The 16,262-nt window shown below is 38.6% G+C and overlaps 2 protein-coding genes across 4 annotated transcripts; one reads left to right on the top strand and one right to left on the bottom strand.

Moving 5' to 3' along the window:
* Positions 1-164: 164 nt before the first annotated feature.
* LOC117405544 (guided entry of tail-anchored proteins factor 1-like) lies at positions 165-6,193 on the top strand. The gene is made up of 5 exons (XM_059030847.1): positions 165-489; positions 2,523-2,688; positions 4,693-4,760; positions 5,386-5,500; positions 5,784-6,193. Exons 1-5 carry the CDS (start codon positions 400-402, stop codon positions 5,855-5,857), a joined length of 513 nt encoding a protein of 170 aa, XP_058886830.1. The 5' UTR covers positions 165-399; the 3' UTR covers positions 5,858-6,193.
* Positions 6,194-7,277: 1,084 nt separating this feature from the next.
* LOC117405542 (lebercilin-like protein) lies at positions 7,278-15,513 on the bottom strand. 3 transcript variants are annotated; one of them, XM_059030803.1, is made up of 8 exons: positions 15,445-15,513; positions 15,145-15,203; positions 11,302-11,837; positions 10,109-10,246; positions 9,641-9,725; positions 8,908-9,008; positions 8,581-8,698; positions 7,278-8,225 (listed from the first exon to the last, which is right to left on the bottom strand). In XM_059030803.1, exons 3-8 carry the CDS (start codon positions 11,749-11,751, stop codon positions 7,450-7,452), a joined length of 1,668 nt encoding a protein of 555 aa, XP_058886786.1. In that variant the 5' UTR covers positions 11,752-11,837; positions 15,145-15,203; positions 15,445-15,513; the 3' UTR covers positions 7,278-7,449. The 3 variants fall into 3 exon arrangements, with proteins under 3 accessions (XP_058886786.1, XP_058886785.1, XP_058886784.1); XM_059030802.1 differs by lacking the exon at positions 15,445-15,513 and having other exon boundaries at positions 15,145-15,429; XM_059030801.1 differs by lacking the exons at positions 15,145-15,203; positions 15,445-15,513 and adding an exon at positions 12,370-12,909.
* Positions 15,514-16,262: the final 749 nt, after the last annotated feature.

Genomic DNA, 16,262 nt, shown 5'->3' with positions numbered 1-16,262 from the left:
TTAGCATGCCAATCAATCTCTGGGTTTTCCCTCTTTTTTTGGTAACGGGAAAGGGTGGTCACGAAACGTAAAATGTAAAAAGAGTCCAGCACTTAAGCATTTCCTAATTCCCTCTCTAGCCACTGCTTTAAATCCAGTCACGTGATATTTATTTCTGTTGGGCGGGGGGAGCACTGCTGCGACTGTTTTCTTTTAATTGTGCCAAATGTCTTGATTAATAAGGATTACAGTTTTTTCATGATATCTTTATCTCTTCAAATATGATCCACAGAAAATGTAGACAACACTATTTGCTTAATAAAAGGAGTACCCGCGTGTCTGTGTCTTGATATAATTAATAAGGGGTGTGGATTCACTGCCGTCCTCACTGTGTTGAGCAAAATACCGGTGTAAAGGAAAATGGCGGAAAGCTACGCGTGGATTTTGGTCCTCGGAGCCGTCCTTTTGTGCAACCTTGTGAAAACGTTTTTGCCGTCAGTCTCTTCCCTTGTAAGTAGCTCGTACGTGATTTTATGCAGCAGGTAACCCCCCAAAAACACGTAATGCATACAGATATTGTTAATTTACTACACCAGGCCCCGGGCCTCATTTGTTTTAGGGAGTACAGGAGTTCATTCAATCTGACTTGTGTGCATTACCTTGACTACCGTTAAAAAATTAATAATTCATTTTCGAATGACTTTGTTAAAACCTGCCTGGCGTGCCACGTCCAGTTATAAATGTGTAGTTTTTACAGACGGCTGAAATATGTACAAGTATTCGAGCCATTCATATCACCACACAGTAGAGGACTCGTCACAACAAACACCCGCATGTGTTGTTGATATGATAAACTGCATCTAATCCTTTTCAGGAAGGTGTGTGGGTGAAGTGCGTAACGTGTAACAGAGTATACATTTGCAATCTAAGTACTGCATCTCCCCAGGACGGTACAGTATATTATTACAATTAAGGGGTGCATATCTGCGGTACAACTTCACTTTGTATACATACTGTACAACGAGTAGATATAATAACAGTTCATATTTATAACCTCTAAGGTACTATGTTATTTGATTACAATGAGAATTAAATAATGTGAGAATACAATTACATATAAAGTATTGGGGACAACCAACGTGACTGTACACTAACTGTGTAGACCACACCGGTAGTACATCTGGCAGGATGGATTGCAGAGGCAGGTACACGATCTACTGGAAGACATTGTGCTATTGACTTGCAAACATATTATTTCCAGCTGGTAGTCCAAATAAAAAATCATTTTTTTCATCCTGTGATTACCCCCAAAATAGGTGGTTGTTCTTAATGAATTCAGGGGTGGCTTATCCCATCCAGGTATCAAATTAACTCTCTATCCTCGTGTAGCTCTTTAGAATTGCATTAAGGTATAAACCAATAAACTGTTGATTTTATCTGAAATAATAGCCTATAGACCATATAGTTTGTGTTTATGTGGACCCTCCTTTGTATGCATGTCAGTATTTACTGTATTGTATTTTTTTTTTTTAAATTGCCAAAGACAAATCCTTATTATTTCCCCTGAATATTTAAATACATACATACATATTATGTTTTATTGGCAAATTCACACCACTATAAATGTTTTTTCTTTTCTTTTTAGTGTATGTTACTGGTTTCCTGCCCTGTGCTTGTTCCAAGTATATCTTACACAATTGTGCCAAATAAAGCTGTTATTTTTAGGACCACAGTGACTTCTTATAATCCCATTGCCGGGGTTAATATATTGTTCAGTGTCAGTGTAGGTGACCATTAGACTAACCACAGCCCTTAGCCACCTTGTAGGTATTATTGATAGAAAAGAGATTATCTCATAATCCCCTTTAGTTTGTGGTATTCTTGTACTGCAATGGTGCTCAACTAGTGCAGACAATGTTTCTCTCATCCCATCCAGTTCCTGGCTCACTCGGTTTCATTTTAATTTACATTAATTGAAGTTAGAATTGTGCGTTGCTCCAAAAAGCTAAAGTGTGAATGAACACCAAAAAAAAAATGAAAGTAAATGAAACTGGTAAAATTAGATATTGATACATAGTGAAGAGGCTATGCATCTGATTTCAATGAAAGTATCTTGGAAGCTTAAAGCACATCAGTGTAAAACAAAAAAGGATCTTTATGAAATCGCCAGTAGTACCTGTGAGTCTCATTTTTATGTCATTTGTTTATAAAATTGCTAACATCGTTATTATTGTTATTTTATTATTTAAGCACCTGTATTTAGAGTTGCCGCTGCTAACACCACTTTGAGGTGTAACTGCAAGAAACTGTAGACAAGCATTTTGCTGAGGCCTGCATGTAAGCAATCACACGTGACGTAATGGAAGGTCCTACGTAACCCTTTTGGTTATTATTTTTTTTATTAGTTATTATTTTCTGCAGTTTGAACATCCTCTCGCAGGGGATGCAAGACTGTTAAGGTTAAGCCCTTCTAGTCTTGCTGTGTTATGTTATGAGAAGCGCATTACCTCTGTGAAAGTTGTGCCTCTGGTCTTTGCACACAGCTGTCGAAGGTCCTTCAGAAGGATGCTGACCAGGAGACCCAGATGAGGCTGGAAATCCAGAGCATGAAGCAGGAGCTCTCCACCATCAGCATGATGGATGAGTTTGCCAGATACGCCAGACTGGAACGGAAGATCAACAAGATGACAGACAAACTCAAAACGCATGGTAAAGGGTCTTGTCTTTCTAAAACTGGGATTCTCAGCCTTTTCACTATTGTTCCAAATGGGTGCCCTACAAATGTCACATGGGCCACTGGCCTACAGTGCTTCTATTCACTGAGCTCAAGTATTAAAGGGATTGAAAACACTCCCATTGCATAGCAGTGTGATCCAATCCTGGTTTTACTATGAGTTTAATAAGACGCACCTGAGCTTGTTACCTGTGCACTGGGTTTAAAGAGTAAGTAGCGGGTTTCCGAAAAATATAGCATTACACGTCCCCAGGTGTTGCTACAACTGTTTAAATAACGTACGTGTAATTTCTCTTTTCATGGTTAACATCCTGACAACTTTTTACATTTATAACTTTAAAGTCTGTTTCAAAGCTCTTTTCAAAGTGGCCGCTCTAGTGCACTGGGGTTTTGAGATCTGTCCTCTAAAACACTGCAGGAAGAGTGATTTAAAAAAAAAAAAAAAAAAAGTTTTTGAGTGCTCTGGCTTTTCTGTTCCGTACCACATCATGGATTGTTATTGCTGTGTTACCTGTTTCATAATGTGGGCAACAATCCTTACACTATCGTGGTACGTTTACACTGGCCGTTTTTAGGACGGCCTTGGGCCCTATCAGGTCTTTTTTCTGCAGTGTAAACGCACACTGCCTACTCTCAGCTGTCCTAAAAACGGCCAACTAAAGAGGTGGCTCAGTGCCAAATTAGCTCCGTCCGAAAGGCAGTGTAAACTCACCCGACTTTAGGACGGCTCACGCACGACGTGAGTGCCAAAAGTTTAGCATCACCCTATAGAATTAACTAATTTTGCTTCATAAAGTCAAATGAAACCAGCTGAATAATGTTAAGTTAACATATTGAATTACATACCGCTTTGTAGTTTTCCATATACTTAACGAAAAACTGACAAATTGAAAAATGTGACATTTCGAAATCTAACATGAAACACTGTACTATATGGCTTCTGGTAGATTTTTGCGATACCATTTTGTAGTTTCTTTGATTTTATGAACAGAATTTAATTTAACATTATGTAAAGTTTTTTTGTTTGTTTTTGTCTCGATCCAAAAATTCTAGGTGATGCAAAACTTTTGTTGTATGAACAGTAAAAACAGCTTAGCTTTGGGGTGAAAAAAAGGAGCAGAGGTCACCTTGACCAGAGGTATAACCACAGGTCTGGGAAAAGCGTCTTCATAGCAGGGACAGATCTGTAGCAGTGATCTCACACAATCTGACAGCGCTGTGCTGGGAAGCACCACCCCGGCAGCTGTCGCACACTCCCAGCTGTTGGTTGTACACCTGGTAAGAGTTGCATAAGAGACGCACTAGTCAAAACTCCCTGTTTATCTGCAGACAAGAAAGCCTTCCTGTGGAAGTCTTTCAATGACTGATCAAAGTGATATTTCTATACAGTACAGGTGATTTAACATGGGCTATGTAGAGTGCTTAGTGACTGATCAGATACAATTGGGTGTCTTCTGTTATTCCAGCATTTGCCACAGCAGTCATATAAACAGTATTGTTTGTTTAACATTAAACACTCCTTTGCAGCAGAAGAGATTTTTTTTAATGAGTTCTTTCACTTCTTTTCTTTATTATGGCCTTATCAAAACTATCTCCTGTTTTTACCGCCCCCCCAGTACAATGATTTGGGGTTGGGTTTGTTTGACCCCTAACAGGTGGGATGATTTTAGGAGTAGTTGCAGTGTGTGGAAGATTAATAGGGTTGTGCAAAGAGGAATAGAAAAAAAAAAAGTCTTTTTGAATCGGTGAGCTGAGGACTTCTAAAGCCCTGGTTTGTAATAATCTTGAGACAGAGTGGATGCCATTAATCTAAAACGAAGTTTAAAATCCAGAAACACTTATTTTGTGTGTATTCTGATCTTAGCCTCTCTTTTGATCAATTGAAAAGACCAGTAGCTTGAGTAAAGAATCTGCTGCACAGTATATTATAGGTTTTACAATCAGGACCAACTAGCATAGCCTTTTTTTTTTCTTTTCAGTCAAATCAAGAACTGGTCAGCTGGCAAAAATAAAATGGATGGTTAGCATTGTCTTCTATATTTTACAAGTAAGTAAAAAGCATTGTTTGAGACACATACATTACATATGTTTATACTTTACCCAGATTGATGCTCAGTTGGATGCCAATATATTGGCTAAACGTCAGAGGGAAATAATAACATCAAAGCAATTCCGTACTGTTCATTTTCTGATATGGCAGTGAATGTCAATGATACAGATCACACGCTTTTTCACATACGACACTCTTTGTATTTTGCATGTTTACAAAGCATTCAATTATAGATGAAAGACCCCTTACGCTAGTCCTCCGGGGATGTTTTGTTTTTGTTAATAAGCTCCATGATATATTATTATTATTATATATTGCATTAGCTTTGTGTATATTGAAGAAAACTTCAGTTTTGTTTTTGAGGCTGTGTCTGTGATTTCCAGTCACATGTGACTCCAGTACCAATATTGACCATCATAGGTTACAAATTGCATGACGTTTTCAGCACAAAGCTTCTCGGCATAAATACTGTACACACAGGAAATGAAACTGCAGGAAAAACAGTGCGACACTATCAATCATATTCTTTCAATACTATAAATATATACATAAAATGTTGATTACACCTATGGTCTTACTGGTACTTGTAGTAATGTCATTTTAAACGATTCTCTCTCCCCAGGCAGTTCTAATGATCTCGTTAATTTGGAAGTATTATGCCGACCCAGTGACTGTACTGCCCAGCAAATGGATTGCACCTCTCGAACGTCTAGTGGCTTTTCCAAGTGGAGTAGCAGGTTAGAGAAGTTAATGCAGTGATGTCATGGTGATATATCTACAGTACTAAAGCACATTTCTGATGGATCTCTGAATATAACCAGTTTTTTTTGCTGCTTTTAAAGCGGCCTACAGTTGTATGCTTGTAATGGCAGTGCAGGAGTCCTAGTGTTTGTCAATGAAATGCTTGATGGCACTGCATGTAGAATGACTTATCTCGTTGTATTTTATTATTTATTACTAGACGTTGTTATTAAGCATGCAGTTGTAAATGGCTTAAAAATGCATTTGTTTTCTTTGCAGGTGGAGTTGGAATAACATGCTGGCTTGTAGTGTGCAACAAGGTTGTTGCAGTCATGCTCCAGGCTTTCAGCTGAGAAGAGAGACCAGCTTTCTATGTATTGCCCTGTAATCAAACCCAGTTTCATCTGTTTTCCCAAAGCTTAAAACTGGGGATTTGTTTATGTTGCTGTATATATGGCAACATGACAGTGAATGGATGTCTTTTTTTTAATTTATTGTTTCACATTGACTATTTGCACTTGTCAGTGTGATATTTTACTTCTGGAGATGCTCTATTCTAGTCACACCTGGGTTTTAAGTTGATTGAGTTGAAAGGGTCCCCTGGATTGAAAACAGTAACCATAGTCCTCTGCCAAGGGTTGGTCGGATTTGAACTAAGTTGAGAAAGCCAGGGTAATCAAAGATGTTTTTTTTATTTTATATCTATCTATCTATCTATCTATCTATCTATCTATCTATCTATCTATCTATCTATCTATCTATCTATCTATCTATATATATATATATATATATATATATATATATATATATATATATGGACAATTTTGGCTCTTGAAGGTATTATTGCCATACACAATTATAAATTCCCTCCCACTGTTATTTACACAAAGATGCTATGCAATACAAATTTAGAAAAAAAAGATTCTGATCTCAGAAAGTAATACAAGTGCAGGGCAGTCAAATCAGTTTGGGCCCAAGCATCCAGTCAACTAATGACCCCAGGGCCTGTTGGGGCGGGTGGGGGCGGGTGGGGGCAGGTGGGGGTGGGGGGAGAACAATTAAAAACAATTAAAAACAATTGTATAAAAATAAATTTGCAACAGTACGCAAGCATTACCCACGAGGCAGCGAGAGTTAGTGGAAGTGCACTTGTTCATTGCTGGCCCTGGCACTAGTTGCATATACAGACAGAAGACTGGCAGACCTACAAAGCCACTACACTAATCAACAGTCTGGAACCCTGTAGCCTGTAGAGATGTGTCCCAATATGAGACAATGGAAAGGACAAACTACTACACTGCTCACAAGTTTATTTATTTATTCTGTATTGAAAACGAGGTAGATGTGAAATGTTCTAGGTGTCCAGAATACAATTCTGATTATGACAGAAGTGTCAAAAAAGAAAAACACTACTTTCCTTTACATGTGTTGTGCAGCTGCTGTATGCTACGTATCCAGGATATATCAATAAACACATTAATTACTGGAAAAAAAAAACCTGCCAGGTGTATTCTTCTCCCATCCAATTAAAACTAGTGAACATTTGTTGTTAAACTTTATTGCTGAGTTTGGCCAAACTTCTGTTGTGAAATGCCTCTATTTGCATTTATCTACTCAAGAACAAAGACATATTTTAAAAAACAACCTTCCTCTCACTTTTCTGTAAAAACAGACACCTTTTAAGTTTAAAAGAATTGTCTTCTCTTTGACTTCTATAGCACTGAGTGCGAAGGAATTGCTATTAAAAAAGGTTGAGAAAATGTGCACGTCCAATCACTTCTTTTTAATGGGTACATAAACAGCATACAAAATGAATAAATCACATCTCAATTACTTTTACTCTAATTACTGTAATTTTAGTATTGGCAACATCAAATGATAAATTACATGTTATTGGAATAATCCATTGCTTTTGTTGAATAGCTTCAGGCAACAACAAAAAAGCTCACTTTTGTTTCAAGCGATTGGTAGGCTGTGTCATTGTCGTCTTTGTGTACAGCAAGTCATTCTTCATCAAGTTAAAGTCACAGTCCTTTGTGTGTAAAGCAGGGTTTGCATGTGCATTGCAGTTTGCTCTTGCATTCCTTCCCTGGCTATAGCCGCTAACCCTTGGCCCCACATGTTTGCTGTGCAGCATATTTCTTTGACCAAAAAGTTCTTCCATCAGACTGCTCTTTTTGCTTCTTGCTGCTCCTCCCTTCATCTCCAGTCCATCTCCATTCTGCTTCGGCACTGTTGTGGCTTTGGAAAAGGATGGTTCGTACCCACTTATTCCCAAATCCTCACACTCTAGCTGCCCACTGGCTTGTTTTGTGGGGGTTTTGCTCCAGCTTGTGTTGCTTAATTTGGAGGCAGTCATCCCATGAGCAGGTCGCCCGTGGTGCAGGTTTTGGACAGTCTCTTTAAATGTGTACTGTCGCCTCTGCTTAATGGGGGGGTTATTGTTCTTAGCGGAGGATTCCACTGTATCGGAAAAATCATACAGCTCGTCAATACTGTTCTGGCTTTCTTCTTCATTGTGGAGCATCTCACTGTTTTCTTGAGTCTGGTCTTTTCTTTCTCTCTCTTCCATTTCTAAAGCTTCCCGAAGGAGCAAATCATGCTTTTCTTCGTCCTCCCTTTCTCTCTTCTTTTGTTCTTCCAGGCTGACGAATTCCTCTGTTTCTTCCTGGCTTGCCTCGTCTTCATCATCTTCCTCTTTGTTTTCTGGAATGAGTTGATCTAAAATGAAGGCTGGTTTTAAGGTCAGTTGGAAACTAAACAGAATGGTGGTATTTGGTAGCAGTTAGCACATGATGTGTCAAGGGTTTCCATGATCCCTTACTGTAAATTATAAATGCACCGTGCCCATATCATGTGTGTCAGTAGTCAACAACAGTGAAGTTGTGACTGTTTTTACTAGCATTTTTTATACTACTGCTTTTGAATTATATACAGTCCACTTAGCAAAGGTAATTAATAAATACCTGAAAATTTAAATACATGAATCTATCTCGGGTAAGCATTACTTTAACTAGGAATAAGTACCATTAACTAATTAATTCAGACATATTTAATGAACCCATTTGGTTCTCACCATGCTCTGGTCTATAAGAATCATCTCCTCCATTCAATCTTTCTTCTGTTTGCAGCTCCTCCATTTGTTCGTTGTCACTTATCTTTTCTTGATATGAATCATTTGTTATCATATTCACCTGTAAATAAAATAGGTGCTTAAATATGAAAGTGAGAGCAGGGCCCTGCCACTGGTGTACTGTTGGCTTGTTTTATTAAAGGAAGTCTTTAGAACGCAACGTGTTCTATTCAATTGATCTAAATACTGTAGCAGACGTTAGTCAGAAATTAGAAGTCTTTCTACCTGAATCTGCAAAAATGCTTAAATTAGAAATACAATTTGGATTACTGTATCTGTCTCTTCTTCCTTGGCATCGGGTACTGAGCACGGAGAGGGCAGTGGTGGGTGGAAGAAATCATCTGTCTGAACAGATTTCGCTACATTTCTCACTGAGGAAAAAAGAAACATACTAAAATACATTTACACACCATCACAAAATAAATCTCCAACTTCTTATGTGCTCTTAAAAGGTCTATAAAAAATGGTATTAGCTTTAGAGAGTGTCTGTGGATATTACAGGGATGTAATTAACACTCCCATTGCATAGCCGTTTGATCCACTCCTGGTTTTACTTAGACAACACACCTGAGCTTGTTACCTCTATGCTGTGGCTATTCAAGCTCGTGCTAAAACCTGGAATGGGTGCAACTGCTATGCAATGATAGTTTGATTTCCATCCTTGTATTAACTCCAGTTCTCCGCACTACCAAGACAGATCTGCACAGCCTGACTACAATTTAAAGTACTGTATTTTTGCCAAATAAAAGTGATGAAAACATGCATTTAACAAAATTTGGCTTGAATCACACTTGGAAATGCACAGGTGGTTTTCATGAGGCAGTTGCAGTTTAAAAAAAGAGGAACACATATGTTTTTTTTTTTGCTGTAGCTACAGGTGCTATTAATGAATGCAGTGCAGGTTAATTTACCATAGGATCTGAAAATGCACTTTGTAAATTGTACAGTAGGTCTCTATACAGTACATGCACATTTCCAGTGCACTACTGAAATCACTGCCTACCTTTTGGCAGAACATCCCTCTTAGGAGAGCCTTTCAGCAGTCTATTTGAGTAGATATACTGAATTTCCAATTCTCTCTCTTTTTCCTGAAATAATTACAGTGTATAAAAAAGGGCAGCTGTTGTGTTGTTGTTGGTTATTTTTTTTCTCAATAAAAATCCACATTTTGATAAAGTGTTACTTTTGTATCTCTCCATATCATCAGAGGGGGATAATGTAAATCTGAGTATAGGTTTGATAGGGCACATGATCATTTCTAGGACAATGAATACCCAATTCTTACAAAACAGGCAGGATGACAGTAGTAATCTCTTGTGAAAAAGCACATTGGTTTAATAATGGTGTTTTGGACAATAGTGGGAAACCTGAACCAAACCCATGGATACCATTACAAGTGATTACATTCTAGTCACACCAAGGTTACCTATAATCTATGGTAAACATTTCCGAAGTGACTAACACCGCTCACCCGGATCCTGTTATTGAGAAGATCCAACTGCATCTGCAAGAACTTTGACAGTTCTCGAGATTCCAGGGTCTTTCTGCTTTCTGCTGCCAGGTGACGAGTAAATGAAGTGTTGCACAGCTCAAGCTTTTTCTCTAGTTCCTGTAACAATTGTAATGAAATATTTGTAAGCTACAATGATATCAAACTTCGAGAAGAGGAGTATTTATTGATTTATCTTACAATTCTGCTATCACAGCGGTGTGTTTGGGAGGTGTCCTTTGGCTGGATGTCTGATTAGTTCTAATAAGATATCTAACCTCTATCTCAATTTAAACAACCCATGGATGGAATCTCTTTAAACAGCCGTGCTAGTCATAATCCTCTTTACATAATCCCACTGCTTTACTTTCCTTGAACATCAACATCAGCATTAACAACAGCACAATGCCCCGTTTCACAGGGACGCACACCACTTCCATCACAGGTGGCATCCTTCACATTTGTTTAGAAATAGGTTCTCCACAGCAGATTTGTTTTAGTCAGACTGTGAAATCACTGCATAAAACCAGCATGTATTATTATTATTATTATTATTATTATTATTATTATTATTATTATTATTATTATTATTATTATTATTATTATTATTATTATATTTGTACCAAAATATACAAAACCAAAAGAATTCTTCACGTTGATGTTGGGCTGCTGTGAGGTTACACCCAGCCCATAATGTCAAAAGTAGACCATGTACATGTACATGTACCTGACACTATAAACCCACAAGATCAAATGACACATGTATGTTTGGGTGTACTTGATTTATTTTAATTAGTATCTGCTTTCTGCTTTGTATTTATTACTTACAGGAGGCACGTCAAGTCTTATTATTATACAGGTGTCGTGTGACAACTGTTAAATAATAAGGGTATACACTCCTGTAGTTTACAGAAATGTATTCCTTTACTACTAATTATAACCTTGTAATTCACAGCAGACCATCTGTTCTTCATCAACAGAATCATGTCATATCCTGGCAGACCCTCTCTAACTCATCCACTTTCCCCTATGAATCATATCACTGTGGAATGAAAGTCAACAATATATAGATCTAAAAAAATGTACTATTTAAAACAGAACAGCCACTGCCTTAAAACAGCATGAACTCCGCCCCTCCCATCCCCTCCCTCTTATAGAATGCAGAGACACAGTACCTGAATCTTCTTTTCCTGGTATCCAGTGTTGACTCTGAGCACTGTTAGCTTGCGTGCAAGTTCCTCCCTCTCTTCCAGCTTCTTGTCCTCCGAGAGCTGCTGCAGCCTCTGCAGGCTGTCTTTGGTACGCAGCAGCTCTGCTTCGCTTGCTCTCAGCTTGTGGGACACGATGTGGTCCTGCTCCTGGGACCTGCGAAGCTGCTCTTTCAGGCTCTTCACCTCATTGCTGTGGCGAGCCATCATCTGAGGCAGGCTGCTCTCGGAGTCTTCAAACTTCCTCAGAGCCTTGGCGTGGCGGCTCTGCAGCTGCTTCAGGAGCTTGTTCTCCAAGTCGACGGCATTCAGTTTCTTCTGCAGTTCGTGCAGGTCGTTGCTCAGCTTCTTGATTTGGTGGAGCCGGGCCGACAAGATACGTGCTTCAGGCCCACTCCCTGGCTTATGGGAGATCATGCTAATCTGAGGGATGCTACCAGTTCGGTTGTTTTTTACATAGCTGGTCCACTTTTGCGGATTTCTCAATGGATTCTTATTTCGAACTAGGGAAAAAGTAACAAATAACAATAACAAAATGATTTACACTGAACCTGTGACCTTGAGGCAGTATGAAAATGATTCGGTGCCACTGTACTTACAGAAGAAATATCAGATTGCACACTCATACTGTACTGTTAAAGCTAAATACATCATCAAGATGTATTTGTGATGGTTTACTTGAGTCACACAAACTAGTAGCACCCCTGTAAATTAGATTTAATAGAGAGATAAACCGGTGAGAGTTTGAGAATGGAGCTCTTTATATTTAGGAACAACGTACAAGCAGTCATTTTAGAAAAGGCTGTATGTTATGCCTTCTGATTTGTTTGGTATATGAAGGCTGTATCTATGCATGGACATTCCTAATGTTATCGACATCCTTGGAGGGGAATTATTTTTACATGCCTTGTTACTATATTATTTGTAATAGTTTTTCAATTGCTCAGTTGCTGGCGTATGTATTTTATCCCTTTTCAGAATAAAACACAGTGGCTTGTCTATATTACTACTACTACCTCATACACATTCTCTCACCTTTGACTGCTGGCAAACTCTCCCTGTTCTCATTCTGCTTCTTCCTAGCTGAGAATGGTGTTACGCCTGAACTACACTGAGAGCTGTCTGAACTGTGCTCGGACTCGAAAGACTCTGAGTAGTCCGGATCGGAGCTGGCATCCCGAGACACGCTGGGATTGCTGCTGCTGCCACGGCTGTAGCTAGTGATCCTGCTGAAAGGGGTCCTACTGGGGGAGCAGGATTCTGTTCTGTAAGCTGTGCAGACACCGTCCCCACTCCCTGTCTCACTAGGGGATCTCTTCTCAACTACTGTATCTGACCTTGCGTTAAACATGCCTCGATTTACAGCACACTACCTGAAATTACACAGACAGTAGTTGACATACAACAGCAGCTTTACTGGGGAAATTAGATGGCACACGCGTCTGTAAGAACTTAAGACTGGTGCATTTAACACTGAAAAGTGAAACCTTTCTAAACACTGTCAAGTGTAGATTAGTGTACCACACACCACTATATCCTGCTGTTTTATACGCCCTTTGTAAGAGTACATTTTTTTGGAACATTTACACATTTATCATAGCAATATACTATGAACAAAATGTTGAATATATATATATATATATATATATATATATATATATATATATATATATATATATATATATATATATATATTATTAAAAATCAACTTATTTTCTTTCATTAATTGTATTATCATGTTGTTTGTTTTATTGATCAGTATAGCGGTATGAATTAGAAATGAACTCAGCTGGTAATTTTGTCAAAGGGTTATGAGTGCAATGTAATTTTTGTCCATTTAACATGTTGGCATTCACTGGCTGCAGATATTATTACTGTTCAACAGGATTTCGGGACCATTTATTAAAAACACCTTTATTTGCGAGCTATTGCATTAAATATCATCTTCCATCTTATGGAAAATGTCTGCTTGGCCCAAGCCATGTAGCTGTTCTCCACACACCCTTTTGTCCATCATTATCATATGATTATTATTTGGCACTGCCCAGCCCATTCAACTGTAAAACAAACCTCCCTTTATGGACGCCCCCGTTTAAATATGTCAAGGTCAAGAGGCTAAACAGTTCATGTTTTGCTTCAGTAAACCACGAAAACGTTTTTTTTTTAATCGGGCCCTGTATATTTAAAAAGAAAATGTGATGGGCTAGGTTTTATATCAAGATGAAGAAGAAAAACATTTCTTATGTGCCAGCACACAATGCCCAGCGTGCAGTACACTGAAACGTGGGACAGACTGTTGGAGTCCAGCTCCCTCTATGGGTCAGTGCACAGCACAGGCACACAACAGCCCTTGCATGACAGGAGCGGCTCTTTTTGTTTGTTTTCAACTAAGCCTGTTAGAAGATGAACTTGACCTATTTATTTAAATTCCAAAACAAGACTAAACTTTTTTTTTTTTAATGTGGTTTATAAATGACACCAGTAGGAGTAATCCAGTGCCCATCATCTTTCGCTAGCTTGTGTAACATGAAAAGCGTATCAAAACAGCAACAAGGAAGTGCTTTAATTAAGATTACAAAAAAGCTCAAGCCAAATTGCAATTCTGCAACATTCTATACCAGCACATTGTAGCAAACATCACTATGTACAGCTCCCAGGGCTGAATTATTCCTCATAACAATCACAACTCCCTATCTGAATTAGATGCTTGTGTTTTTTGTCAGACTAATATCCAACAATGTCTAAAGTTAAATTTAGTATTGAAAATGAAAATAAAGCAGTTGCATTTTGGTAGACACATTTGCATTGAGGCAGGGATAGTACTTAATCTCGGGAGAACTTCTCAACATTACACCACAATCATGCTTCAAACCTGCCCTAACTGGAGGGACCACAAAGCCCCTTTCATGCTGGCATGCTCTACCCAGGTCAGAACCTACCCGGGTCAGGACCCGGTGGTTGGCTATGCGATTTCACACTGCTTTTTGATAAAGCAGGGTTGACCTGGGTGACAGATGCAAGTACACAATGTGCATATCAATGCCCTGGAAGCAGCTTGTTAAGGACGCTTCCATCCAAACTTCTCTGGATTGAACCATTGGCCCAAATGCTGATTAGAGCAAATGATTCTTCAGCCCTGCTGCAATCTGGCTCATGGTGTGGCTCAAGCAACAAAACGATGGCTAAACAGAATAAACAGAAACGTTCCTTGCGGAAGTGAAACCTTCACGTAGGCACAGCTGTTCGTTATTTAGTTGGCTCATGAACGGCCGTCATCCATCTTGTCTCGCTCAACCTGGTTCAAAGCGTGTCGACCCACCTCAGGAGGTGGGTCGACATGCTGTAACTCTGGGACCCGGGTCAACCCGGGTATGACCCAGGTATGTGGTTTCACACTGCGTGGGATTGTGACCCGGATAGCCAGAACCCAGGTCGGGACCCGGGTGAAGTGCCAGTGTGAAAGGGACTCCTTCTTCAAGCCAATCCAATGCTCAGTCCTATACGACATACGTTGATCACTAAACTAATTCCCATTTAATGTATTTACATGTACTGTATTTTGCAAAAAAAGGTTTTTATGCTTACATACATATATACACGTTTTCTGAAACGATTCAGACAATGTAAAGGCTACTCTAGTAACTGGCCTTTGTCGTTCAAATAATATTTATCAGCCGCTTCATGCTTATGTTAAAAATCCAAAGTTACAAATGGAATCACCGCGCTATGCTGCTACTTTGTTCCGTAGTCTTTGTACTTAAGCAGGGAACCAAGTTTAAATGGCTGACAAACCGCAAAAGTAAAACTTGCCTTCTATAAATTTCACTGGAATGGTCAACGCCTCTGTTTATTTTCTTTGGATGCTGTGTCTGAAAAATAAACAAAATTAATATTACACAGATTCATTAACATTGTGTTTGAGCAATACTATTCACAGCATGCAAAACAAAACTAAATTAAATAGCCGATTTAAACGAACTCTGTTATCCGCAAAACAGCCAATATAGACAAATATGGAAAATATAGTTGAATAATATTTTTCAGAAATTAAAATATCCCGAGATATTGACTGCTTGCGTGAAACTTTAAAGTCTCTCTTCGTGGTCTTACATTCTGTCGCTTGAAGAAGCGTATTTTTATAATATTGGTCTCCTTGGCAACAATGATGCGACTCTCCGTTCCTTGTGCAGGCTGGGAATTGTAGTCTCACTACAACTAAGTAGTAAAAAAAATACACTGAAACTTATTTTATTTTTATTTTTTTAGCTGCTTGTTAAGTGAATGTCAGTGCTTTGAAAAAAATACTACTGTTACCAGAGAGCATTACACCAATTATCCAACAGTTTGGAATTCTTGTACTTTTTGAATTTTGTAGCCAAAAAGAAAGCAGGTTGATTAAAAACAAATGTAAACTGCCAATTTTCAGTACTAATGTTGAAAAACGTGTTTTAAAAAAGCTATTTACAATTGAGGGGGCCCCATTTAATACTAGTGTCAGCATATCAACAAATCTAATCTATGTGCCGCACAACACCGTAGGAACCACCTGCTACGTTTGGCAAGTATAGTTTGCTAAATAGTTTACAGGATTGCGTTAAGATTTCTTGTTTGGATATCTTTTAGCTTAGTGCCAAATTTGTTCATATGCCAATCTTTGCTTTCTACATATAGAATATTTTCCAACGGTAATGTTATATAGCAGTACATTGTACCTTATTATAGCTCAAGAAAACATGATCTGAGCTGCTTTGTCAAAGAGAGGTAAAACATTTAAAACCTTGGTCAGTCCACGACAATAACCCATATACAAAGTGTACCACGATGAAATAGCACGGTAATCTTGCTGATTTTCCGTGGTTAAGCATTTATGACGATTATACTTTAGCATATATTTGGGCTTTACAGTGCTTACCTATGCGTTACCATGC

The sequence above is a fragment of the Acipenser ruthenus genome, chromosome 9 (genome assembly GCF_902713425.1).
Source record: "Acipenser ruthenus chromosome 9, fAciRut3.2 maternal haplotype, whole genome shotgun sequence".
NCBI classification, from domain to species: Eukaryota; Metazoa; Chordata; class Actinopteri; order Acipenseriformes; family Acipenseridae; genus Acipenser; species Acipenser ruthenus.
This window is presented reverse-complemented; position numbering and strand designations above follow the sequence as displayed.